Genomic DNA, 27,360 nt, shown 5'->3' with positions numbered 1-27,360 from the left:
CCACAGAGAATGGAAGGACCATGTGACTCCTGTGCAGTGCTCCTCCTGGTCCTGGCCTCACTTTGTCACTCGATCAGCTGGGTGGCTCACTTAAAATTCCCAACTAAGATAGTGCATTAAAGCCTGTATTTAAATATCTTACATGTCAACTCCATGATATACATAAAGTACATGAAAGAATGAGTGCATATGTGAATACACTAACATACATTTGAGACACTATGAACATCTAGGTAAAGGTTTTCTCCATCTGCAATTTCTTCCCTAATCTCAGTTCATCCATTTCAGTGCATCTCAGTTGTATCATACATTTTAGACTGGCAGCAGTTTATACAGAATGCATGCAGTGGCCCTAGTTGGGCTTCTGAGGGTAGGACACCCATTCCTCCCTAACTGTCACCACACCCTGTGAAGAACAATATCTTTGTCACTCAGATGTGAAGAAAAGGAAACATAGTACCTATGTGACCATGCTGAAGGCAAGCAAGAATTCACTAAAGGTGTAGTTGGAGCCCCCAACTATGTGAATGCTGACAAATAAACCTAGTGAGAGTTCGACTCTTAAACAAACAAGCAATTTAAAAATGCACAGAAGTTGCTGGGGTACTGCTCAGGTGTAGAGTGCTTGCCTAGCATGAGCCAGGCCCTGGGTTTGATCCTCAGCACTGGAAAGAAGAATGCATTGAGATGTTACATTTGGGGAGATTAGATGAAGGGAGCATAGGCCTCTGTATATTCCTTTGTACCTTCCTGTGATTTTAAAATTATTTTAGAATGAAAAGGTAGAAAGATTTTTTTTAAGGTACTGAGAATTGAGTTAATATTTTGATTGATTGGAAATAAAGATAAAATATATTGTACAAAGTAAATAGTCTCTATTACAAAATATGAAGAATGTAACAGGGTGATTTTAAAGTTTTGTTTGTAATTGCCACACTTATCTCAATATTATCTCAATAGTGTGATTTTCTTTTTTATTTTTTAATTATTGTTCTGGTTGGGGGTACATTGTGGCATTTACAAAAGTTCTTAAATACATCAAATATATCCTATTTGGATTTACCTCCTTCACAATTCTCCTTTATCCCCCCCAACCCCATTCCTGGAATAGTTTCAACAGGTCTCATTTTTCCTTTTGCATCCATGTGCACACAGTATTTGTACCACATTCACCCTCCTTTCCCCACCTCTTCCTCCTCCCACTGCCACCATGCAATAAGCACATGACACCCAAAACATAACCTAAACCATAAATTGACAGTTGTTTGGAGCTGTGGTGGCTGTTTAGGTGCCATTCTTTGGAGGCGAGATGTCACTTGAGACTTGGCATGTCTTATGTGGGATATGACTAGAAAGTAGGCCAGGTGGATAGACCACCAGGCAACATTCATCTGGTTATGAACACCTCTGCTGATTTTTCCCTCTATCTTATGTAGTTAGAGGCAATTCAATGAGCATAATGTACACATATTTTTTCTAATATTTGTGACTTAAAAGGACAATTATTGCTAATACATGTCTCATGCTGGGATCAACTAATTCAAATTCAAGCTGTGCACAGTTCTGCATAAATAAATAAATAAGTATATAAATAAATATATCCATATGTGCTGTCTGTGGGTCTGCTTATATGATTAAATATTAAGATGTCCAAAGAATTTTATTCTGTTACTGCCTCTGTTATGGCAGTAACTAAAGATGAGACAGGAAAAGAATAATTTTATAAGAATTTCTCAAAAACAAAGAGTATAAAAAAGTTCCAACAGTATTTCTAAGGAACTTTTACAATGACAATTTCATGACTATCAGGATAAAATTTGAGCATCTCAGTGGAATCTCTTCTGAGCATTTCAGTGATAAATGAAAACATGAGAGATAAGGTGTACCCTCTAGGAATTCACTTTCCACTAGGCAAAGCTACCTGGAAAGAATGTGCTAGATTTTTAATGAGATGCTAACAATCCCTCATTTCCACCTTCACTCCACTATTATGAATAAACAGAGGTCATGTCCCATTTATTCACAGACTTGAGATAAGGATGAAGAAAGAAGTGGAGCATGAGAAAGGATTTCTGAGACTTGTACGAGCCTAGCATTCACAAGGCCTTAGGTTCAAACCCCAACAAAATGTGTGTAAAAGTAGGAATTACCTCATGTGTGTTTGCACTATTAAATATTTGATGAATGAATGAGGTATTTGAAGTATTTAATAGAGAATACACTTATAGCACCCATCATTGTATCAGGTATGCAGCAATTAAATAGTGATGGGTGTGAGGAAGGTGGTTATAGTAATAGCAATGGTTGTAAGGCTATTGCTATTTAGAGATGATCTGATCATCTATGTAGAAAATTCTATAGAATTTATAAAATATCTATTTGAAGTAATAAATGGATTAAACAAGATTGCAGAATACAAGATTAACTGGCAACAACCATTTGTATTTTATATACTAGCAATAAACAATTCAAATTAAAATAAAAATACCACTCATAATTACACTAAAAATATGAAATGTTTTGAGATAAATTTGGCAAAAGATATTCAAGATCTTCATACTGAAAGTACAATGCATTGGTGAAAGAAATAAAACAAATAAATAGAAAGAAATACCATTTTCATGGATCAGCAGACTCCAAGTTGTCAAGTTACCAGTTCTTTCCAAATTGATCTATAGAGTGAATATAATTCCAGGAAAAATTGTAGTAGGTTTTCTAAATTTGTTATGGATTATAAAGCTGATTCTATGATTCATATGATTTGAAAAAGATCTAGAATAGCCCAAACAACTTTGAAAAAACAGAGCAAAGTTAGAAGACTTATACTTCCTGATTACAAGGCTATTACAAAGTTATATTAATCGAGGCAATGTGATATTGACAGAATAATAGACAAAATGATCAAAGGAACAGAATGGAGAGTTCAGAAATAGCCTCATTCATATATAGTTAATTTATTTTGATTAAGGTACAAAAGCAATTCAGTGAAGAAAGGTTATTGTTTTCAATAAATGGACTGGAACAGTGAGCATCTGCATATGCAAATATGAACTTAGATCCATATCTTGCACCAGATGCAGAACTCAAAATGGATCACAGATATGGATTATTACCTATATTAAACTAGAATAAATTGCAGAAGGAAATCATTGTGTCTTTGGGGTAAGCAAAAGATTTCTTAGATAGTCACCAAAAGCATGACCTATAAAAGGAAAACCAAGCAAAGGTAAAACATACGTTGGAAAAAAAAGATAAGAGTCTTCAACATATGTTGCTGGGAAAACTGGATATCTGCATGAAGAAGAGTGAGACCAGATCCCTGTCTTTCTTCACCTTGTACATGTATCAACTCAAAGTGGATCAAAGGTCTTAATGTAAGGCCAAAACCTTTGAAACTACTACAGGAAATCATAGGGGAAACTCTGGAACATATAGACATAGGCAATAACTTCCTGAATAGAACCTCAGTAGCTCAGCAATTAAGAGAAAAGAATTGAGAAAAGAGAAAAACAATTAAGAGAAAAATACTACATGAAACTAAAAAGCTTCTGCCCAGCAAACAATCACTAGACTGAAAAGGCAGTCCACAAAATGGAGAAAATCTTTGCTAGCTATACAGCTCACAAGGGATTTGGTAATCAGAATATACAGGGAACTCAAAAAACTAAACTTACAAAAATATTGATGACCCAATGAAGAAATGGGCAAATAAACTAAACAGACATTTTCCCCTTCCCTCAGTGGGAGGGGGAAGGGAAATGAGGGGAATGGAGAAGGTAAAGCAGGGTGAATATGGTCAATGTACTTTTATGTATGAAGACAGAACATCGAAACCTACCAAAATCATTTTAAGTAGTGGGGGAGGGGATGACGGTGAATGATGGTGGGGATGAACTTAACCAAGGTAGGTCGTAAAATGAAAATGTTGCAATGAAACCCCCTGGACAACTAATACATGGTAATAAAAATGTAAAAGAAGAAAAACTAATAAGTTAGATGTTATCAAAATTAAAAACTTCTGCTGTTCAAGCATCACTATTAAGAGAGTGAAAAGATAAACTACTGACTGGGGTAAACCAGTCCTACTAACAGTCTTCAATCCAGAATATATAGAGAGCTCTCAAAACTCAAGAAAACAACTCCAACTTTAAAATAAGCGAAGCATTAAACACTTAACCAAAGAACATATTCACATGAAAAAGAAGCGCTATTAAAGGGTCCCAGCGTCAACAGGAAAGTGATTACGATGATGACACAACAATGAAATACAATTACACATCCATTAAGAAGTCCAAAATTGAGTCCGTTGACCCTGCCAGGTCTGCATCCGGTGAGAATGTAGAGTCACTGAAACTGTCCACATTTACTCAAGAGGGGAGTGCAGCGACGCGAATGTGCACCCCTCAGTTACTGCTAATGAGTACACTCCCACAGACGCTTGTAAAGGAAGCTCTTAGCAGCCTCATTTGTTATAGCCTAAAAACTGAAAGAAACCAAAATTCCATCAACAGACAATGTGTTTCATTTTGTTGCTTTAAAAAATTATGGTGTACCTCTACAAGGGAACATTATTAAGAAATAAAAATAATGATTTGCTCTTTCACAAATAACAGTTTTGATGAATCTCAAGATAATTATTTTTAGTGAAAGAAGCCAAAAAGAGGATATGCTATATGATTTACATTTAGTAAAATTCTAGAAAATGCAAAGTAATCTGTAGTGACAAAAAACTCCTTGACAATGACCTGGGGATAGGGAGAGATGGAAGCAAGGGATTAAATATGGGAAGGAGGTGCTTCGGGTGATAATGGATATGTTTGTTATCTTGACTATGGTGATAGTTTCCTGGAAATCAAAATTTATCAAACTGTTTATTTTAGCTATGTACAGTTTATTATATGCCAAATACCAGATGAAATAGAGCACTCCTGGATCCAGGCTGTGATCCTGGCTGTGCTGCCATTCCTCAGCACAGATAGTCATAGAAGCCTGTCTTTCCAGCAGCACTGTGAGTATCTGAGTCTCTTGAGAACTGAGACCTTGTCATGTATCTCTGTTCCTCCAGCATCCAACACAGGTACCACTAGGCGTGTGTGAATTGAACAGTCAGGCATCATTGAAGAGGTACCTTGTGATGATCTGAGAGCATTTTTTGTGACCCATGTCCTTCATCCCAGTTCACATCTGCCTACCCTGTCTCCAGCCCCAAAACTGCTTGATTTCCTGTTACTTGTCCACCCTTGACTAGCAAAGCACCAATTTCCCTGGGTGACAGTGCCACCCATTATAGTGACTATTGTGAATATTTCACAATTGTGTCTGTGATAAATGTACTCAGATCTGGCCAGGTTTCTAGCCCCTAGAGCCTTCTCTGGACCTTGATGTCATGTTGACATTCTACTCTATCTCAAATCACTTTATATGACTATCTAATATTCATTCAACCAATGAACACATCACTATGTTTATCATTGCTGTCTTACTTGTCCTCTTTTCCTTCTAATTCTCCTGTCTGGTATTTACTTTTCTAATGCCATATTGATGTTTCTCTTCTGACTTCAGGCATCCTGCATGATTCCACAGGAACCCATTCTGCTTCAGGTTGTTTCCATTGAGAATATTTAAGGTTGTCTCTTGTCTCATGGCATGTCACAGTGCAAGCACTAATTGGTGCACCAATTGAATAGCAGTAGTTGGACTCCCTCCTTTGACTATTTCAGCTGTGCTGACTTTTAGGTAGCCTCAAGTAGTCCAGACTGTTTCTGGATGGATGCCCTATGTGATCCCAGTCACAATACTTGGCAATTTGGTCTGTAGGCCAAAGTGTGAGCTTACTTTAGACAAAAGCCCTATAAGAATACAGAAGATAGAGAATTCAGGGCATCCCAGAGAACTGGTTCTTCACTCCTTTCACTGAACTCTTTTATACTGTAAGGATTTACATGAATTCCACACCTTCTCTGATCATCCTAACTACTTTTAGAGATTTTAGAAACTGAGATCTGGAGTTTTACATCACAATGGACATGGCTTAAGCTCCTCCTTGTAAACTTTAGTAGCCTCTTGCTATGGGTGAGGGTTATAAAGACAAACAAAAGCATTGTCTTCTCTTTAGCTTTTCTAGCTGACATTTGATTTCCTGGTTGGCACATGTTTCAACTATGAAATGAGAAAGGTGTGAAGAAGCAGATCAGGCGTTTTGTGTACCTAACTTAGAATGATTTTCTGTAAGCATCTCTCAGAGTGACTCAGGGTTTATGTAGGACCCTCTGTAGAGTTCTTGAGGGAACAGAGCTCATTTAGAAAGTGTGTTGATAATGATGTGGTCCCTGATCTTATTGTGGAATAACTGTGACATTTGATTTCCAGTGAAACAGTGTGAAGCTGGCTTACATCCTTGCAGGCAAAATATTTTCCATTCTAATGAGCAAAAGAACATTTAAAAGATCTTTTTCACTTTTGTGAATGAATAGATAAAATAATTTACCCTAGAAGAGCTTTTTGTTGTATAGGAAATCAATTCAATATCAGCTCAAAATGGAAATATTGATTTGGCACCAGTTTCCCCTCAACATGAGAGTTTTGAGCCTTGGCCCACTCTTCCCATTCTTCTATATTAGTCTCTCTGTCTCTCTCTCTCTCTCTCTCTCTCTCTCTCTCTCTCTCTCTCTCTCTATTCCTCTTTCTCTTTCTCTCACTGTGTATAGCATGTCTGTCTTCAAAATTCAAATAAAGTCCCTGCAAGTGTAATTATACTTCTCAGATAGTAAAATGATTTCATATGATCCTGCAGAAGCTCATTTTCTTATGTAAAGAGTAGCATCTTAATTTACTCTCATGTTACAGACTTTTTTCTCCATACCAAGATGACTTAGCACAGACCTTGGGAACTTAGAGTGGGTAACTTAGTCTCTGTTCTGCTGTAGCAGCCATGCTCTCTCTGCTTTCTCCTAGGGGTCATCACGGCTGCAGACATTCTTGATCGAGAGACAACGGGGTCATACTGGCTGACAGTGTATGCCACAGACCGGGGCGTGGTTCCACTCTATTCCACCATTGAGGTCTACATTGAAGTTGAAGATGTGAATGACAATGCTCCGCTCACCTCAGAACCCATTTATTATCCCGTTGTCATGGAAAACTCCCCCAAGGATGTATCTGTCATTCAGATCCAGGCCGAAGATCCTGACTCCAGTTCCAATGAAAAACTTACATACAGGATTACAACTGGGAATCCTCAGAACTTTTTTGCCATCAATATCAAAACAGGTAAGGGAATGCCCCTATGACTTTTTAAATGGTGGTTCAGTTTTTAAGTTCATCAGCCTGATCCTCACTCTATGGCTTACTCATTTTATTATTTAAAAAAAGCATCTTTCATTCTGGGGGTAGTTTCTGAAAAGGTGAGTGTTCCTCCTGTCTATTTGGTGTGTTTTAATTTCACCTACGGTGAGGTGAAGAGAGCCAATAGAAAGAAAAAGCTTTTCCTTAGATTTGCTTTACTTATAATAATTAAAATGTGGTTCCTGGACTGCTCAGACCACCAACTGCCCCTTTCTCTTCCTTGGGAGAGTCACCTGGCCCATGCTGGATTCTTTCCTGAGCTGGCTTTGTGAGGCCTCTACCTCTAGAAACTTTCTCCCTAACTTGGTCTTACTCAAGCTTGCTGTTAAGGGTCCCCGCTCAAGGCTTAACTGGAAGCCCCAGATGTTTCATGACTCTTTTAGAGTCCATCGATGAAGTGCTAATGTTCAAAAAAACTTCCAGTGATTCCATCTTTATGTACCATGTGCAAAACTTTAACTTTTGAGTGTTTTGCTCAGATTATAATAAGATCTGAATGTACTGAGTGCCAGAAAGGACCAGGACCACCAGCAGTTTTGGAGTTTGGTTGATCACATTCTGAACAAGAACACACATTGGAAAAATGCTATGCAGAGTACAGCTCAGAGCTGGGTCACTTGCTTATGTTTTTCCACTTTAGCAAAATAAAACAAAGCAAAGTAGTAAAACATTTGGTTGAAGTTGTGATGGTATTAGTTCATCAAAATTTTGAACAATGTGAATTTTGCCCTGGGCAAGTGAGCTGATTCTGATCAAAGCTTAGGCTAAGTTGATAATTTGGTGTGGACAGACTCCACTTTCTTGATGAACCACTGATAAAATTGATAGTTATTTCTTCTACCTCTATTTGTTAAAGGAGAAATGTAAAGCTTAACCCATGCACTTTATGTCAGATTCCCATTAATAAAATTTGAAGAGAATGCCAGATTTTCCAAAAGTATATTGATTTTTCTCTAATTCTGAGTGAGTTAGTCATTTTCTTAAGCAGACTTCTGCATAAGGATTGGACTTGTGTTTCACTGAAAGACAAAGAGTGGGCTTCAGCTTGCAGTGTCTAACTGAAGCCTGCCTGTGCTCGACAGAGAGGATTCAGAGAGTAGTGAAGCCCGCCTCTCAGACCCCCACAAGTGGGGGAAATGAAGAGCAACCCCTGCACTGTCCTTGGAAGCACCTCCTGATTCAATTTTGTGCAATAACAAAGAGCTCCGTGGAATTTGGGGAGAGACAAATGAATTCAAACTCTGTATAAACAGTAAGGGTAGGGGCAGAGAGAAGAGGGAGGGACAACAAAGATATAGTCCCAAAGACATTGAGGGCATAGATATCTTCCCACTCTCTAGCCCAGCAGGCCTGAAACAGCCCCAGTCAGATTTTTCACCTTCCATTTTGATTCTGCTGCCACTTGAGAATAGCAGAAGGCTTGGAACCTTTTCTAAGGAAAAAAGACCCTGGAGAGGTGAAGCTTCAACTGTTGTCTTCCTCCACTTCACGCTAAAAATAAAGAATAACTGTCATAGGCAGGAATCTGGGTTGTATGTGAAGAGCTTGGACTTTGCAGAGAAGATGTACACTGATAAAACTAAAGCTGCCTTTTATGCAACTTTTAAAAGCTTGCACCTGAATTTTCAGAAAGCACTGTATTATCATAATTTGAACTACATGGCTTAATAAAATCCTTAATAATTTTCATAATTTTTGCCCTTGCCATAGATTTTGTAAAAAGATTTGTACCATGAGTAGCATTTTTGTCTAACTTGTCTATTTTTCTAAAAGAAAAATACAACATACTTTGTAGTTTTCAGACACATAATAAGAAAATACTGGGTTTTATTTATCCCTTTAATCTATCAATAAGCATTTATTGTACCTCATAGTTTTACAACAAGATCTAATAGATAAGGCTATAAACTTAAGATACGGTCTGAGACTTTCAGGGACCCAAAATAGTATGCAATTAACAGATTGACAATTACTTATGATTGAGTGAAAGAGTGCCATAATTGATGGTGGGAGTGAGCTTCTTTCCATAAGAGCTTGGTCAGAGGGCTTCGTGGAAAAAGTAACACTTGGGGTTAGAAATCTCAGGTTCCACGTGTTTGCTCTGTGCTTCCTAACTGAGAAAACACAGACCACATGGAGGGGGGGGAAAACAGAATAATTAGAACAGTACTGACCTCACCAGTTCTGTGACCTTGGAGAAGCTATTGAACCTCTCTGAAATTCAGTTTCAATGAGAAAGGATTGTTGCAAGGAATTTAGGAGTCTTTGTGTGCAATGCTTAAGACAGTGCTTAGCTCAGTGAAATCCCACAACAAACGTGGGTACCCTGTCTGCTTTACATTAATTACTGGCACATATTTTCATCTCTTTGGACTTTAGTTTCCTATCTGGAAAATGAGAATGACCTTGTTTACTCCACGGGTCTAGTTCATGAAGACTAAATTCCTGACATGTCTGAAGTCTGTTGGTAACCACAGAACTCTGTCAGAATCATGTTATTACTGTGCCTATTTTTTTCTTTTTTTTGCAGTGCTGGGATCAAACTCAGCACCTCATGTGTGCCAAACACGCATCCTACCACTGAGCTACCCTCTCAGCTCACGATGCACACAGAACTCGAGTGCCTGCTGGCTGAGATTTTCTTTGAGGTGTTGCTCCAGGTATCGGGTTGCCTACAGGGTTCAACTGACACATAAAGAAGCTTTAGTTTTTGGCAATTCTTCATGTCCTTAAAAAGTCATCTGTCTGAACTACATCAACATAACATTTTTCAGTAATGAAGCAGAAGGTATATTTAGGAAAGATTTATGCTTTAGTTTTTTTTTCAACTGAAGTGTTGACTGAAGTAAACTGACCCTCACATCTTTCCCTGTGGTAGAGCTGAAGTGTATATCGTTTTGTTTTATTTTGGTAATGTGCCAAATAAATAAAGATTAAAAATGATTTATGCAAACTCAAATTATGTCACCACTTATCTACAGCTGGTAGCAGATGACAGATGTCCCCAACCCCAAAATGGAGAGGCATTTTCTGTTGAACGCTTTGTTCTCTACCCAAAGGCTCGTTGGAGTTTTTTTTCTACCAAACCTAGAATCACGTAGAATAAGAAGTCTGTAGACGTTCTTCGGTAATTCTTGTTGCTTAAAAAGAAAAGTAAAGCTGTAAAGTCTTTTCTGGCCTGTACAGAGAAGCCTGGATTAATTCCAGGCTGACCAGCTGAGTTCACTCAATGCAGGTATGTCATGTAGGAGGCCTCCACACATGGACTAGACACCAACAAGCTGGCATTCAAGCCTCTTTGGGTGACTAGGAACTTTGCTTCCTTCTAGTACTTGTGAAGAAATCCAAACAGAGACTCACTGATCATCCAAGCTGAACTAGGAAATAGAGGTCACAGTTCCCCTGTAGCTTCAAAATGTTTACTTTAGTCCTGCCTATAGTGCAGATGCCTCCTGGTAAAGGGCCAGCACCCCAGCATTTAGTGGAGTTCTCCATAAATGTTAGCTGCTCTTATTATTATCATCCCATATTCCCCACTAGAGAAAGCTTGTGGAAGCTGCAGACAGACTGTTTCATGACTCCACCACTGTCTTTTGAGGAAGCAATTCTTGCAAGGCAGTGTATGCCTTGCCTCACTGGCTGCTATGCAGTACTGGGACCTCCAATTCAGGTTTATGAAGTGCGTTCCAAACCACTGCTGATCTGGACCCTGTGTTGGTGAGGTGGGCAAATGTAGGAGAAGAGCTTCTACACTAAGGGAATTTAGTCTCATGGGAAAGATGGACCATCACACACTGTGTAAGGCCACTTATTAAAAATATAAACTGAGTGTACTGTGATCTGTGAACAAGGTAACATCAGAAGAGGGCATGATGGCTGGATTGCTTCCCAGATCTGAAGAGTACCCCAAAAAAGCAGGTTTATCTACAGAGAGAGAAGGGAGATGACTACTCAGGAAATACTGTGTAGTTCAGGTAACCTCATCATCCGGGTCCAGAGCTATTTGAGTTAGTTTTAGAATGTGATACAATTACAGAAGGAATTTTAACTTTCCTAAGTGTCTGAAGTGTTATATTAGAACTACTAAATATGAACATCTCTTGTTTTGGGGTTTGATAATGTTTAGGTTTTAAAGAGTCTTAAGGGGTTCTTTTACATCTTCCTTGAGAAGGTGACATCTTTAAACATTTATTTTAGGAGGAAAAACATAAGTAAGTGAGGACGCTTTATTTGTTCCTTTGCCTCAGCTAAACATAGATCCAGGATTAGGACGTGCTGTAAGAAGAGTCACTGCCTGCTTAATCCAGACCTTCTGATGGTTCCCTGTTGGGACTTGGGCTTTCTAAGATCCTGTGTGCAGTCGCTGTGTCTGCCTCTGACGTTCGCTCTGGTCTCTGGCCTGTCACCTGCACTTGCATGAGCCTTCTTTTGCCGCCTGTGAGTGAGCACAGGGGGACAAACTTGAATTAAGTGTACTTTTTGTGCAGGTGGAGTAGCTGCCCCCACTCTTCCCTTCAGCCCAAGTTACTTGAGAAGAAGAAATCTTCAAAAGTGTGTCTGCTGTGAGAATCCCTCAAATTTTACTTTTAACTAGTGATTCTTTGGAGTGTAGACATTTTTCTTACTAAAATGGGAGGACATAGCTTATTAAAATATTGGAAGTCCTTAGTTTCTGAAACAACTTCATATAATAGCATGTTCCTTTTAGTATATGGTGCAAGAGATAAGAGGTAAGTGATAACATTAACGATAGGGGTACCAGAGAAATCCAAGCCACACTGCAGCCTGGTAACCACCTGGTGAGCTTATTAGACCACAGGTTCCTGTAGTAGAGCTGGTAATTTGCCTTTCTAACAAATTCCCAGGTGATGCTGAAGTTTTCTCTCAGGAGCCTCCTTTGCAAGGCTGTAGACCAGTTGTTACCTGAGGGAATCTAAAGAAGGAGGTAGGAAGGTGCTGAGATACCCCTGAGGAAAAGGCAGCCCACTCTCACCTTACAGACTGGGATTTTGAGAATTGACTGGGACTTCCAAGCACTTTTTCCACCCCCCACAAATTGGTGCTTAGATCCTTGCTTATACTCCCCATTTTATAAGGTAGGAAAATACAAATCTGTCCCTTTAGTTGTCCACGAGCAACATGTCACATGGAACCCTAGTTAATAAAAGCATTGGAGTTATATAACATTTGGATATACTTGAACTGTTTCTAAATATACAGAATCAAGCAGAATTTGTTACTCAGTAGAGTTTGGACCTACTTTAATGAATAAGCCAACACTTTTCAATTTTATTATATCATTATAAAAGAAGTGTTAGCTCATTAAGAGATCGGTATTCAAAAATAATTTGCCAGCCCAAGTAACCTAAAGCCTGTTTATACACAGCTGTGTTTGGTGGTAATCTGCTTAGAAAATCATCTTTTTCTGGAAATCAGAAGGAAACATAGTGTATAATTACAGAGATTTGAACAACAACAAAAAAACCAAGGTGAGAGGCTAGAGTACAAATAAGGGTACTTTTTCTTCAGAGGCAGCATTGTGGAAATCTCGTGTTCTGGTTTCTTTCTGGATGCATGGAAAACTGAATTCTCCTGATTGGTAGAAATGGTTGCTGGATGACGAGTTGATATTCATAAGTACTGGGCACAAAGCAGATAATAGTGCAAATGAGTATGTATGAAACTGTAAATCACCCTTGCTCTGTCTTTCAGCCATGAAAGGAGGCCTTGTTCTATAGAACATTAAATTGTGTTCATTTAATCCAACAAGTCCAGTAGAACAAACGGAGCTCATGCAGATTTATCACAGGGGGTTATTTAAATTCAGCAGTGACCTTTGCATTCATGTGAATGTGCTCCAAATGAACAAGGACAAAGGGATCTTCTCTGCACTGTGCAATGTCCTGGGGAGGCTGTGCCATTCCCCATTTGATCAACTCACAACTGTAGGCTGGGGTAGGGGAGGGGCCTCTGAAGGTACAGACTGGTTGGTCAGGTGGACCCCTCTGGCAGGGGATTCTGGCTCTGCCTTCCTGTGGATTGCCTTTGTTGGGATGCTTGTTGTTAATTACAGATTGTTAAGTAACAATTTCAGAGTTTCTCAGATGATCCGTTCTTGTAGGGAGCTGTCTTATGCGTTTTAAATATTTAGTGGCATCTCTGGCTTCCACTGTGCACTAGTACCCCTCCCCCCTAGTAGTCACAATGAAATTATCTTCAGACATTGTTGCCTGTCCCCCAAGATGGAAAATTGCCCCTTTAAGAACCACTGAACTGATGTGGAATTCTTACAGTATACCAATTTCATATGGCTCTTTACAAAGCATCCTATACAAAATAAGTGACAGGCTATGGAAGTGTGATGGCATTGTTAAATTTTTAGAAAAGTGTGTATATTATATATGTGTGTGCATACATATCACTATTAATACAGTGAAATAAGATTTAAAATGGAAGAAATCCAAAGCTGCCTTCTCCCTGCTCTAACTCCAGGTTCCTTATATATTTAAAAGAAGTCAAATTCACAAGAACAGTTAAGTCAAATCCATTAGAAAAAAAAAGAGAACAGAACAATAACAAAACTTCAAATATAATGAATGTGTATGAAATTATCTTTTTCTCAGCTCTTAGCTTTGAAGAGGATTTGTCTAACAACAACATTCTCATCAGAGAATCATCTGGTTTGAGCAGCTTTTTCCAGAAAACAGCATGAAGAGATTATTTTGAGAATTTTAGGGTTTATTCCCTTGAATATTTAATCAGCCCCAAATCCTGTTCCTGCTTAATGTCAGCTCTCTGGTGGATAAATATCTGGATTGTTATATTCTTAGAATAAAGGTAGATGAAAGGGGGAGGGAAGTCCTTCTGACCCCAGTTAGAACTTTATGTAGTCACAGATCCACCTTCAGGCTCTTAGAGGTCACGGAATCCATAGCAGGTATGCAGGCACATTTACAAGTCCCAAGGTCTATGAGGACTCAGAATCCAGGTTCTGATCACCGTCTTTGGATCACAGTCTTTGTGAAGACTTCAGCTGAGTGGGAAATGCTTATTACCATCAATAGTAGGAAATAATTTGAGCCCCAGAATAAATGCAAGTTCCTTAAGGAGAGGACTGCAATTTACACAACAGCATGTTTTGCTCCATTGATGAGAAACAGATTCAGGTCTTTGAATCAGCAGGATTATTAACTGGAAAAGGATTTTTAGGTTCTCGTTGTATATAAAATTGAATTACAGGTCAGGACAGAAGCTTTGATGAGAGAAGAGACAAAGGAGCAGGTAGAAGCTAAGTGATAAGAGCAAAACAAAAATGATTCTGTGGCCTTGACTGGGAAGCTGCCCTGGGTGTGTAGGTGTCCTGAAGCTGCTGGTTGGTCAGCCCTTAGGCTACTGGAGCTCCGTCCTCCAGGGTATTCATGTCCCACTAACACACAGAGGAGAAGTGGTAGGAGGCTGGTATGTCCAGAGAGCCAGCCTATCCCTCAGGTTCAGATTGGGAGATGTGGGGGACTGCTGTTGGAAATCACTGACAATTATTTAGGAGGGTGATGAAGTCACGTAAATAAAGCAGATGATGGAGTTGTATTTATATATAAAAAATGAGATTGATTAAGGTCATAAATCTCTCTTTTATTTCTTCTATCTGGGCATTATTTCCACAGCAGTAATTTACTGCATTGGTTTATTACTTTCTTCTGTTCTGAGGGAACAGCAAATGTTAATTGAAACCATTGCCCACCAGTCTCCATTCTTGGATGCCATTGTTAAGGAGACTCCGAGACGCTGCCTGGCTGTGTGCCCCCCTCCTTTACGGGTGTGAAGGGAAAGTGGAGAGAGGAGACTTAGCCCAGAGCATCTGACTGCCTGGTACCACAGCCACACTGGCGTGTTCACATATTAGCTGGTTTAGTGGTCACCAAAATCCTGGGAAGAAATTGGGGCTTTGGGCACATGGGTGACTTGTCCTAAGTCACCCAGTTGGTCAGCCCTAAGAAACTAACACAAGATACAGTTCATGGGCCCAGACTTCCAGTGCAGTGTGTTTTTAAGCACACAAATGTTCTGAATTTTCTGCTTTTGCACTACTCAATCCTAGCTGCAGCAACAATTTTATGCTTTATGTTGTTTATGCTTGTGATCTAGTTGCATTTAGTGATTTCTACAGGTTCTAACAGGGGCAGGAGTTGGATTGGAGATGTGGATGGCAATTCCAGCCTTTCTGGAAAAGCATTTGTGGGTGCCACTGCCATGACCGAAGACTATGAGGTCATGTGGAAGTGAACACTCATTGGATTCCACGTGTTTCATAAAGCAGGATCTCATCAGGTTCTTGGTCATTTTGTCATTTTGGTTTTTTAAAGCAGATTCTCTAGCAGCACCACTACAAAAAAAGCACTGGCAGTTGCTACCTGAACAGTTCCTGCAGGGTGAAGTGTAGTTTCACTGTTGACCTTGAGAACTCGAGTTCAGCTTTAGTATTGTTTTTACTTTACTTTTCAGTCTTGCCATTTTCTATCATCTTTGAATGGCTTTGTTCTCCGCTTCTTGACATGCTTATAAAAATTATAAGTGTTTTAAAAAAATCTATAAATTTTATTCATGTTGAGGTAGATTATCCTAAGAAAACATGTGGAACTAGAACAACAAAATCACAAAGCCAGCATGTGGTGAGTAACTGAGAACAATCTCTACTTTGTAGGAAAATACCAAAAAATTTCTTTCTACTCTGCTGTGTATCATCATGGTAATCCTGGTGGAGAGGGAAGCCGCATGGAATAGTGTTTAAGAGCTCAGACTGTAGGATCAGATGTCTGCATTTGAATCCCAGTTCTGCCACCTCTCAGCCAGGTGATGTCTGGCAAGTCACTTCACCTCTCGGAGCATCATTTTCCTCTGTGAAAATGTGAATGATTATAGTAGCAAATAAATCAGATGGCTATTAAGATGAATTGAGTTAATATATAGATATAGATTTATTGTACTTTGGAGAATACTCGGTATGTAGTATTCACCAATAAATATTTAATGTTAAAAAATCTCCACACATAAAGAGTTTGTTTTAGCTAATTTGGCCTTCACATTGCATGATTGAGGCCATAGCTTTCCTGCAAATAAAGATAACACTTCACCTATAGGTTCATTAAGTTCACTTTAAGATTAACATCCCTTCCAAGTTAACATCTATATATGTTGTTGTTTAAGTAAACTGTGGTTGGCAGGTGGACTGTGATGGAACCATGTCTTGGGCTCCTGGAAACCACTCTGTCTTAGATATTTCTACTCCTAATAGTAAAACAATATTGTCTTGGGAAAGGCACTAGTGGAAGTTATTGGGTTTTCCAGATTTCTGTCCAGTCCCTGCCACTACTCTCATGACAGGGGACAAGTTTATTTCATTTTTGTAGGCTCCGGAATTGGAACAAGAATCAAAGACACCAATCCCTAACCCTGAAGTGCTCTCCTCTCTCTGCTGCCAGGCAGATATCATCAATGGATTGTAACAGCCTTTCACCTTTGCCCACACTTGGCCTCCACTGCAACTTGACACTGACAGGGAGCTGCAGTGAGAGGGTATTTACTTGCCATTGAGGCACTTTTACCTTTTACCTCTGATTGTCTTAAGTGGCATTGGAGGAAAGGAAAGAAGGAGACCGATGGGAGAGACTAGAAATACAGTTAGTCAGGTCTTGGTGACATGGAGAAGAGGTAAACATAAGTGAGGACCGCCTTCAGTGCACAGGGGAAACCAGTGCTAGGCTGGAAACCTCCCAGAGACACCTTCCTGTTAGGACCCACAGCAGCACCCCTGTTCCTCCTGTACTAACCCCCAGTCCCTCCCTCCTTGTCTCAGCCAAGTAGTTTGAGGTGGACTCTGGGACCGAGGTTCTCTTCCAGAAATGTTGCTGGGATTTGGAGATAATCTCTGGTTCTGGTGGAATTGTAAATCCAAGCACTGTGGAGTGCCTGTGTGCCTGAAGCAGTCAACAAACAGACAAACAGACTGACCGACTGACTGACTCTGCCAAGCTTGATCCTGAAGGCTTGCCTGTGTCCAGTGTAGGCATGACTGAAGTTCAGCTGTACAACTTGCTCTGTACTTTAACAGATCCTTTACTGCTCAACATAATTTTTCCATCAGCATTTGCAAAAGTGTTCTCTTTATATAAGTAAAAGGCATTAACAATGTTACTGTGGAAACAAAGTCAGGAGACAGGCTTAAGAAGAGTACATTATACATTTATATAAAAATAGCATAGTGAAACTCTCTAAAAACTGAAAAAGCGGGAGGGGGCAGAAGCGAGTAACAGGAAGAGTAACAAGGGATGAATTTGATCAAGGTACATTGTATGCATGTCTGGAAACATCACAACGAAACCCCTCTATACAGCTGAGATACACTAATAAAAAAATAAAGGAAGTCAATTTCTAAAAAAAGAAAAAAAGGAGATGGGAGGGGGATCATGGTTCAAGGTCAGTCCAGGTAAACGTTAGTGAGACCACATCTTAACAAACAAGCTGGTGTGGTGCTACATGTCTGTAATTGCAGCTATGGGGGAGGCCTAGGTAGGAAGATTGTGGTGCCAGACCAGCCCAACCACAAACACAAAGTGAGACTTTGTCTGAAAAAACAACTAAAGCAGAAAATGACTGGGAGCATAGCTCAAGTGGTAGAGCACCTATTTAGCAAGCTCAAGGTCCTGAATTCAAACCTCAGTACTGCCAAAAAAAAGAAAGAAAAATGAAAAGACCCTTTCCCTAATGTTGGCTGTCACACAACTTTTGTAGACTAGAAGAAGCCTTCAGAATTGATAATTAGAAGCAAGACTGGTGAATGGTTTCTGCCTGCAAGCCATATTTTTGCTGGGATTTTCCATCTGCATTACTTGGATGTTTTAGCCACTTCCCATTGTCATGTGGGAAATAACCTCCAGCAGGCACTTGGATTAAGCCCTGGATCTCTTTATTTATAGTTCTAGAGGAATATTTGCTGGTTTAAATATTATCAAGTGTTCAATAGGAAAATTTGCCAAAAATTCTGTTGAAAATGACTTCCTCTATTTTAGTCAACTCTGCTTATCTTTAACCTACGAAATGCGATGTGTATGAAAGTCTTAGAGTTTCTTGCTGAGCTTCACCCAGTGTCCCCCTCCCATGAGAAGGCTGGGATCCCATGACTCTGGGTCCATCTCATCACATGATAGCCATATGGCAAAGGGAAAGCTTTCTTAACTTCTTATGACTCAGTGCCCCATCCATGAAATGGGGACAGTCACTGAGTTATCTTGAAGATGACATAGGCTAGCTTGTCTTGTATAGCACTAGTGCGTATGATGGCTTAACAAATGGTCACTATTGCAGTAATTACTGAGTGCTTTCAAAATTCTTGGCCTTCAACAGAATTTGCTTATGAAGGAAAAGCAAATTTCAATTTCTTGAAAATTTGTCATTCAATCTGAATAAATGCCTTGAAATCTCTGACATCTAATATGTCATGAGCACCTACTTTATAACAGATGCTATGCTAGGCACAAAGTACCCAAGAGTGACAAAAACAAGGACCTTAATCTTTTAGTTCCCACAGGCCAGAGTTATTTCACCACCAATTGGCATATACTGTTATTGTCACTCAGCTTTAAAATGAAGAGATTAAGTAAATAATATGAAGGGTTTTATGGGACTTTTCTCTGGCCATAATAAATGGTTATAATATTTATTGGCTAATTAGGAGAGAAAGGCTCTGAGAACATAAGTGAGGAGATACAAAATAAATCCCTCATATTAGAAACAGACGATGACAGGCTGAAGGTGCTGAGCCTTGGTCAGTGCACCATTTTTAAACATGGTGCCATTGCTGACACTTCAATTAAACGAGGCAAATCCAATTTCACCTCCCACCACTTAAGTAAATTCCTCTTCTCTGTGAAATTTCCTATTTTATAAAGACATACTTCATCTTGTGTGTACATCCTAAGTAGTTCGTTTTTTACTTAGTTAAATTGTTTTCTGTCAGAGTGAGAAATGCTTTTTTGTGAAGAAATGATGTTCATGCTGAGAAATAGAGATATTTATTTAAATGGCTTATTAGTAAACTAGCTTTAGATATACTTCTACACTTTTAGCATTAAAGTATTTTTACTGCCCCATGAAACATCTTCCAGTGTAAGGCAGCTCTGATATTCAGTCTCCAAATTCTCACTTTTTATACTTAATTAAATATATTTGGTGGATTTATATTTGCCAGTTTATACTGAGAGATATTATAGACGTTTTTAGTCACTCTCTATCCAGGCTTTACTGGATTGTAATAGCTAGTAAACAGATTGAATTATTTGGTGCTTTCATCCTCTTCTGATTTAATAAGTTTTTATGGATTTTTGTATTCCATGCAGGTGTAGGAGGAGCACAAAGAAACAGGAACATTCTCAGGCCTAAAAGGGTAAACAGGCTGTCCACAAGGCAAAAGCTTCTCCAACAGAGCAAAGCCCTAGACTTCAGGGTGAAGTCTGAGCTCACTGAAGTCTCATCTTTTAGTCCCATCTAAGGATTGCCCAAGACAGACCATTGCACATAAGTGCTTTTCCCAGATAACTGACGTTTAACCCTTCTGAATGCCAAAACAAACAAAAAGACTATTATTTCTGAACTGCTTTCTTAACTGTACCAAAAGAGTCTTTAAAATTTTCAAGCAAAGCCTCTTGAACACAATGATGCAAGCAGGGCTGGCTTCATGGTCCACAACCTATGCTGTCACCAGAGGGCCCCATACTTAGCAAGGCCCTGAACTGACAAGAGCCCTGAGCTCTTCATATTTTCTAAACTAGAGGCTTTGCATTTGCATTTCTCACTGGGTGCTGCTACATATGTAACCCATCACAGGTGCAAGGTTTTCATTTGGACTGTTGGTTACTGTCTGGGGCATGCAATGCAGTAATATTTGGGCTTCTACCCTTGAGCTCTGCTTGCCAGCACACCCTTCTGTTCTCAGTGTGCTCTCTCTTCCAGGGCTCAGCCTTCAAATTTGCTGCTTCTTATTTGCTAAGACATCCCATAAGTAAGTTAGTAGAACAGTAGTAGGCTGGGAATCACCAGGCTCTGAAAGGGTGACCTTGAAGTCTCTTCCTCCCACAGAGAGAGGGTGACACAAATCAATGGTCAGGCTTTGCACCATTGAATTCTGGTATCAGAGGCTCCCCTTGGACTGATTGTGTTGGTGAAGATGCTGTCTCTGTATTAACAGCAGGTGGGACCATACAGTTCTGACCCATTTCCATGAGAGGAAAACTGTCATAAAGAAACTTTAAAAAGCCTAGAGAGCAAGAAAGTGAGGTTTCTTTTAATGGGACTCCTGTTGCCAAAATCTTATAAACTACACAAGGTTCATTGTTAACTATGATAGAACTCTTGGATTCCACTAGTTTCTGTGTTTTTGAATTGTTCACATTCTTCAGGAACTGTAGTGCTCTTGCTGGATGCCCTCCTGTCCTGAAGTGGCAATACACAGGCCACGCCTCCTAAGCTTTCCATACAGTTAATGGCACAACCGCCTTTTTCATTGTCTCCATAGACTCCTGCCAGGTCAAAGAAAAATGGAAGTTTCTCTCTGAGGTGATTTCTACTTTCCTTCTGGTTTCCAACATCCAAACTGCAGCAAAAGGAACCAAAAAGAAATCAAAACCAAATAAATATTTCGTTCTTATTTTTAAGCTATTCATTCTATAGGAAATGTGCTAGTATTTGTATTACAAAGAAAGAATATTCTTCAGATTCTTCAGAGTGGGGAGAGGGTTCTTCCATACTCGACAGCTGTTTGCTCTTCCATTCATCCCTTTGTTCTTTCTTTAATGTTCAGTGTTGCTTACTGAGCACCTTCTGGGTGCCAGGCCTGTGGTAGGCACTGGAGTACACACTAAGATGACAGCTTTGCATCCTGACCATAGGACTTCACCTACAGCACGTGCTGTCGGGTAATGCTGAATGAACAATTGAATGAGTTAGGGCTGACTTAGCACTAACCTTGCACAGGGGGTCCACATTCCTCTTTGTAGCAAAAAAAAAAAAAAGCGACTTATTTCTGAAGTCTAATCATAGCTGAAATTCTCCTGACTAATTGCTTTTGTTTAAATTTCCATTTGACACTTGAACTATTTTCAAAATGTCACCTCTGGATTCACTTGCCTCTGAGGAATTGGAAGAAATTTTATATTGACAGAGTGTACAGGTTGTCAGTATGTACAGGCCACTGGAGATTTCACAAGTGTTCATAAAAGAAAATGAAGACGTCATTAGTCTCTTTTAAATCAGTTTATCCTGGGTCATCAAAATGCTTTGGGAATTACAGCTGCAATTTTGTGCCAGATTTTAACATTATCTGAAATGGTTAAAGATTTTGCCATGGTTAAAACAATGTCACAGTGCCCTTCTACCTCTGTGACACTGTTATTTTCTTATGCTTGACTTTAATGTGATTTGATACGTTTGGGAGGCAGAAGATAGGTGATTATTTGGGAAATGTCATTTATTTTCATAAATAGGAGAATATGGGAGTTGGTCTTTGCTAATAGGTATTACAGTAATTGCAGTCATGATTATTGTCTATATGATAGGGTTCAAACAACCACCTTTACACAATGGTCTAGCTAGGGAACCTACAGAAGAGTTCTCTAGAATTAGAATTTCATATCTCAGAATCAAGGAAAACAGACAAATTTAGTGTCTTAACTACCTCTTTAGGTCCTTCCTTTTTGCAGAAGGTCAACCGTAATATCAATAGTTAAAATACAGGGGTGGTAGTCAAAGTAGAGACTGACGGAGACTGGCGGCTATAAGCCTTAAGGTGAACAAACACTTGAAAGCGGTGGATGACGGGTTAAGAGTTGGGTGTGTCGTCAAACAATTATAAATAAACTGAATTCAATATCTTCTGATATTAGTGAGTTCATGAGATTGTTCTGCCTTGTTTGTATATTAATTATGCATTACTTAATTTCATGATCACCTATGAAAACCAACTCTGTATCAGGTCCTGGAGTACAAAATGAGCAGCACAGTGACCCTCAGGAAAGGGAAGTTTTGTCTGTCTGAGCATACTTTCCTTGCAATTTTTGTGGTACTCCATTTCATTTTTATTTTTGTGTATTTTTTAAAATTTCATTTACTTAACAATGGCTCCATCCCCTCTGTATCTTCAATTTTCCTGCATCTTGGGTTCTCTGTCAAGGCAAGAATGACTGTAAACCAACCCTTCCGTGCACTGGCAGTTGCTCTGTGTGTGAACCCTTGGTTAGCCCTTGATGAAGAAGGAGCCCCAGATGGTTCTTTTGGGTGGATATGCAGTACTCCATAAACAATAAAATGTCCACATTTCTGAAAGGATGTTGGCAAGAAGAAGCTCATTTCAAGATAAGCTTGCTGAAGCTGCCTATCAAATGCAACCAGGACAAACTGTCTGTCATCACTCAGAAGTAAATTACACTTGAAAGTCAGACTTTTAACCAGTCAGCCTCCTAGGTGCTCAGAGCCTGTCACCAACCAGGAAAGCTCTTCGGATTGACAAAGACTCCAGGAGGTCCCAAAGTCAGAGCTCTCCTCTTAGGCTGAGGAAAGGAGCCAGCTGTGAGGAAGGTCTTCCTAACAGGTTAGAGACACGTGTATGCTAGACAGTCTGCTAAGGGCTCATTCAGTCTTCACATCTGGGAGGCTCATACTGTAATGTTCACTGCTTTACAGATGCTCCAAGAAGTTCTGTGCCTCTCAGTCAATCCCCAGTTCTTTCCTCAGCTCCTTCCTTTCATCTCTATACCACACTGCCATTACCTGTCTACCCTTCTCGTGTCAGCTGAGCACTCAGCCACACTCTTGCCCCAGGGACATTACATCTGCTATTTACTATTCCTGCCACCTAGAATTCTTTCCCTTGCTGCCCATATAACTAGGCTCCTTTCAGGGCCCTCTTGTGTCTCCCTCTCACATGACCTTCTTTGGTCATCCCTTCCAAAATCACAATTCCCTGTTCTTTCTATGCTCCTTCCATGCTTAGCTCTCTCTTCAGCACTCATCTCTAACAAAACTACCTGTTTGTTTTTTTAAAATTTTTGTTTACTATTTACTTCCACTAGAATGAAAGTTCCATGAAGATAGAGTTTTTGCCTGTTCTCCATTGTATATTCTGTTTCGAACAGTGACTGGCAGGTAGCAATTTCATAAGTATTTGTTGGATGAATGAATGAATGATCAGATGAATTAACATTGAATAAACTCTGAGTGCTCATTCTCAAAGGTAATGAGCCATAGAGTATGAATTTGTACTTGTCTAGAAGTCATGCATCAACCATCAAACCAAGAGGTCAGAAACTATGTAATATTTGAACTTGACTTTTATGCACAAGTAAGTGTTGGTAAGTTGGCAAAGGACAAAAGGAGCAAAACACACAAGAGAGCATAGAAGCCCAGAGGCCCCCCAAGCAGCCTGTTCTCTGCTGTCCTGGGTTGGGGAATCTGCCTTGCCAAGGGTGTGCTTAGACAGCCCTTTCTCCTGTTCAGCCCCATTCAGTGATATGCTGTGCTCTTATTGGAACTCGTGACCTCTGGCTACGTTGCAGCTAGCATACAGCCTTTCCTTCTTGAGATCCTGACTGGAAGTTGAATGTGACTGGGCATTTCTAAAATTATTATTTTGATCCTAGAAACAGTCACAGCTCAGCTTGAAGAAGTTGACATTACCCTCCCACTCCTCCCCACGTGCTCGTTAGATTTTTTTCCATACGTTGTTTATCATAACTTTTCCCTGTGGTTGAAGATAACAGATTTTTGCTTTTAATTCAAGAAATGCCGTCTGCTGTAATGTTTTGCAACATGGTGCTTTCCAAGTTTCTAGAGAGAGTGTGCTGGCTGATCATGGTTTTCACATGTGAAGTGGTAGGAATGGTAATAATACCCAGAGCGGGGAGCCTGGTGTGAAGAGCCTCTACCCTTCCTCCCTGTCAGTGTGTTTAAGCAAATGTAAAGGACTTTTGTTTTGTCATTGTAATTTAAATTCAGAAGGAGCCTATTTGTATGGTACTCATAAGCTAAGGAAAACAGTGTTTCATTTCTCTCTGGAATTTGTTTTCGGACATCTTCACGTTCTCTGGGACTTTAACCTGGCAACAGCATATTAGCAATGGTTCATACTTCATATTTTAACGTGTACAGCAGTGCCCAAAATTAATACATGATGAGGACTAAAGAAAGGGAGATCGAGGCCGAAACGAATCCTGTTTTCATACTCTATATGCTGGTGTTTTCTGATCTTAATTAAAATTAGAGTCACCATGGAGTTTTCAGTATTAAAAAAAAATTATCGCACACAGTGAAGCACAAATGACATTGCCCTTCTTTTAACGGTTAAAGTTCAACATGGGATACAAATGATACTCTCATTGTTTGGACCTGTTATTTTTCACCAAAGTCGTCTGCAGATTAGCGGTGGAAAGAGGATGATTTTCTCTCTGTGAGCCTTCCTGGCTAGCACTGAACAGGAGGTGGATGCTTAGAGACCTCTCCCTTAATCAGGTGATTACTACTCATTCTTGTCTTAAGTGACAATCATGAGGCTTGGGATTACATCTTCAATCATACCAATGAAACTTATTTGTTCACGAAGCAAACTCAATTAGATCAATTTCTGCAGAAGATCCTATGTGGTGAGTTGATTTGTCAAATACCTAAGGTCTCTTAGGATCAGGAGTCTTAAGCTCAGATGTCTGTTGAGCAGATAGGTGACATTCCCTGTGGAAATCAGGCACTGGCTGTGTAGCTCCAGCTGGAAGTTTTACTGCAAGTCAGTAAGAGGGCCAGATGACCAGTCAACGCTGGATAGAGGGACAGCTGTAGTATAGTCTCAAGGATGATTGAGTCTAAATTGTTCCCTGGAATGACTGAATTTCTTTTTTCAAGAGTTGCCACAAAGTACTATTTTCATCCAAAATCCCTAGATAGTCAAAACGTGTTAGTTTAAATCTAAGAGCAATCTTTGTGCCAACCAAGCAAAACAGGCCTATGGCCTTACCATTCACAGGTCCAGGATAAAAAACTGAATAAAAAGAGGTCACATACTGCAAGTATGAAGTGGTAGAAGTAGTAAAATCAAGCTAACAGAGTTAGCTGACTGTGACAGATATGCAAACCTGAAAGACCTATTTGAAATTAGAGTTTTTGAATCCTCTAAGAGCCAGAATGAGGTAGAGATGGTGAGCACATTCTGCCTACCCCTGCTCCTCTTCTCACCCCTGACTCTGCCCCGTTGTATGTCTTAGACACCTTATGCCATGGGTACAGGCTCTACTCTGTTTCCTGTACAGAGCTGCCCATTGGCCACCATCTACTGTGTGTGCTGTGGAGGCCTGGACTGCCCTGGGGAAAATGGATCCAGTGAAGTGAGGCTGAAACAGTCTAGGTGGTCATTTGGGCAGAGAAGCCCCACCTCTCTGTCCAGAATCTAGATTTTAGATGTGTGTGCACAGCCCTACACAGACTCCAGGTAGGCACATCCACATCACCTTGGCTTTTTGGGCTCCTGACCCTGTGGGAGATGCAGCGTTGAAAGTGAGGCTGGGGATGTCTTCTGCCTTATACAGCAACAGCAGAGACCTCAGAGGCTGGAACCCAAGGGCAGGACTGGTTAGAACCCTTGCTTTGAAGAGTAATTACTCCAGATTAGCTCTAGAGGACATCATTTTAGTCCCAAGTTCTCAAAAAGTGAATACTTGTACACCTTTAACATTTACTGAAAAGCTGCTTTTGGTGAAAGCACTGACTCTTTACTTGGGCCCATGGAGTAACTGAAAGCAGGCTAAAAGCTAGGCATCCTAGCTTCCATTTTCTATCCTTTTGCTCTGAACCATTCTCTACTGCATCACTTTGTAGCCATGTTGGAATCCAGGAAGGACCAGACAGGAGACAAATACCGCATGCCAGGCAGAAATGACTCTTGTAACAAGTCCCCAGCTGGGCAATCCTGACACAATGAGTTGCCTGAGCTATATGGCTGCCACCTATGACCACTGGAACACTCCTGTGTCCGGGAGTGTTTAATAATTATGCATGTGTCTCCTCTACCCATAATTCTTCCTCCTAATTAAGCTTAAAGCAAATGTCTGTATGGCAAGATGAGTTGAAATGCTACCTTTGCTCTTCCTGCAGCTGCCCATGTTACCTAGTAAGCTTCCTTTCTCTGCCCTTCACCATTCCCTGTCTTTTTATTTGGTGTGTTGGGGTGAGTAACTGGACCTGACCTATGAAACCCAGGAGTTTGGACCTGTTACCTACAACATCCTGTAGAACCACAGGTCTTTGGTCAGAAATACATGAACTTACTCCTGAGTCCAGTTACTTTCCAGGTCGCTGACACATTACTTAGCTTTCTGGATCTTTGCTTTGCTCCTCAGGAAAATGGAAATGAGATGGGTTTTATTCTGTCATATCAGGGACTATTCTCAATCGTTATGAAGTTCAAAAATTTTGGGTTGTCCTTCCTTGGAGAATGTTGATTCCATGTGACATTCTCTCACTCACAGTTGCTAGCTTAGGCTCTTCTAGCTAAATGCAAGGACATCCTTAGGTTGCCTTTCAGTCCTTGAACTATCTTTCTCTTTTTTCATCAGAAAATGAACAACAAAGAAAGGAAATCAGCAAAATGACAGTGCTTAAATATGAAAAAATTCATTCTTTTTCCTGAATCTGATGGTATTAAGTTTTTAATTTTTAAGGCCCTTAAAACCTTGTTCAGAGCTCTGTGTAATTTTTAAAATTAGTTTTTGCAAAGGCCTTGTCTCCTAGATGCTTGGCTAAGTTTCCTTGGAAACCTACCTTGAGACTTCCAGTCACCTCAGTAAGAGACCTCTCGAAAGAAGGCTTTTTGTTTTTGTTTTTAGGAAGAAAGGAAAGAAGAGAAGGAAGGAAGTTTCCCTTAAAGGAAAATATTTTAAATGTTTTCAGTATAATTTAAATTAAAGCTTTTTTTCAATTAGAAGACTG

The 27,360-nt window shown here is 39.8% G+C and overlaps 1 protein-coding gene across 7 annotated transcripts in view; it reads left to right on the top strand.

Moving 5' to 3' along the window:
• The window catches only part of Fat3 (FAT atypical cadherin 3), a 611,059-nt gene that overhangs the window by 270,789 nt on the left and 312,910 nt on the right, over positions 1-27,360 (top strand). For all 7 annotated transcript variants that reach the window (XM_074081331.1, XM_074081345.1, XM_074081335.1 and 4 more), the window contains exon 3: positions 6,955-7,269. In XM_074081331.1, the coding sequence (XP_073937432.1) occupies positions 6,955-7,269 (315 nt within the window). The remainder of the gene's footprint in view (positions 1-6,954; positions 7,270-27,360) is intronic.

Source organism: Castor canadensis, chromosome 1 (assembly GCF_047511655.1).
Source record: "Castor canadensis chromosome 1, mCasCan1.hap1v2, whole genome shotgun sequence".
NCBI classification, from domain to species: Eukaryota; Metazoa; Chordata; class Mammalia; order Rodentia; family Castoridae; genus Castor; species Castor canadensis.
The sequence above is the reverse complement of the archived record's forward strand: the minus strand, read 5'-3'. Positions and strand labels throughout refer to the sequence as shown.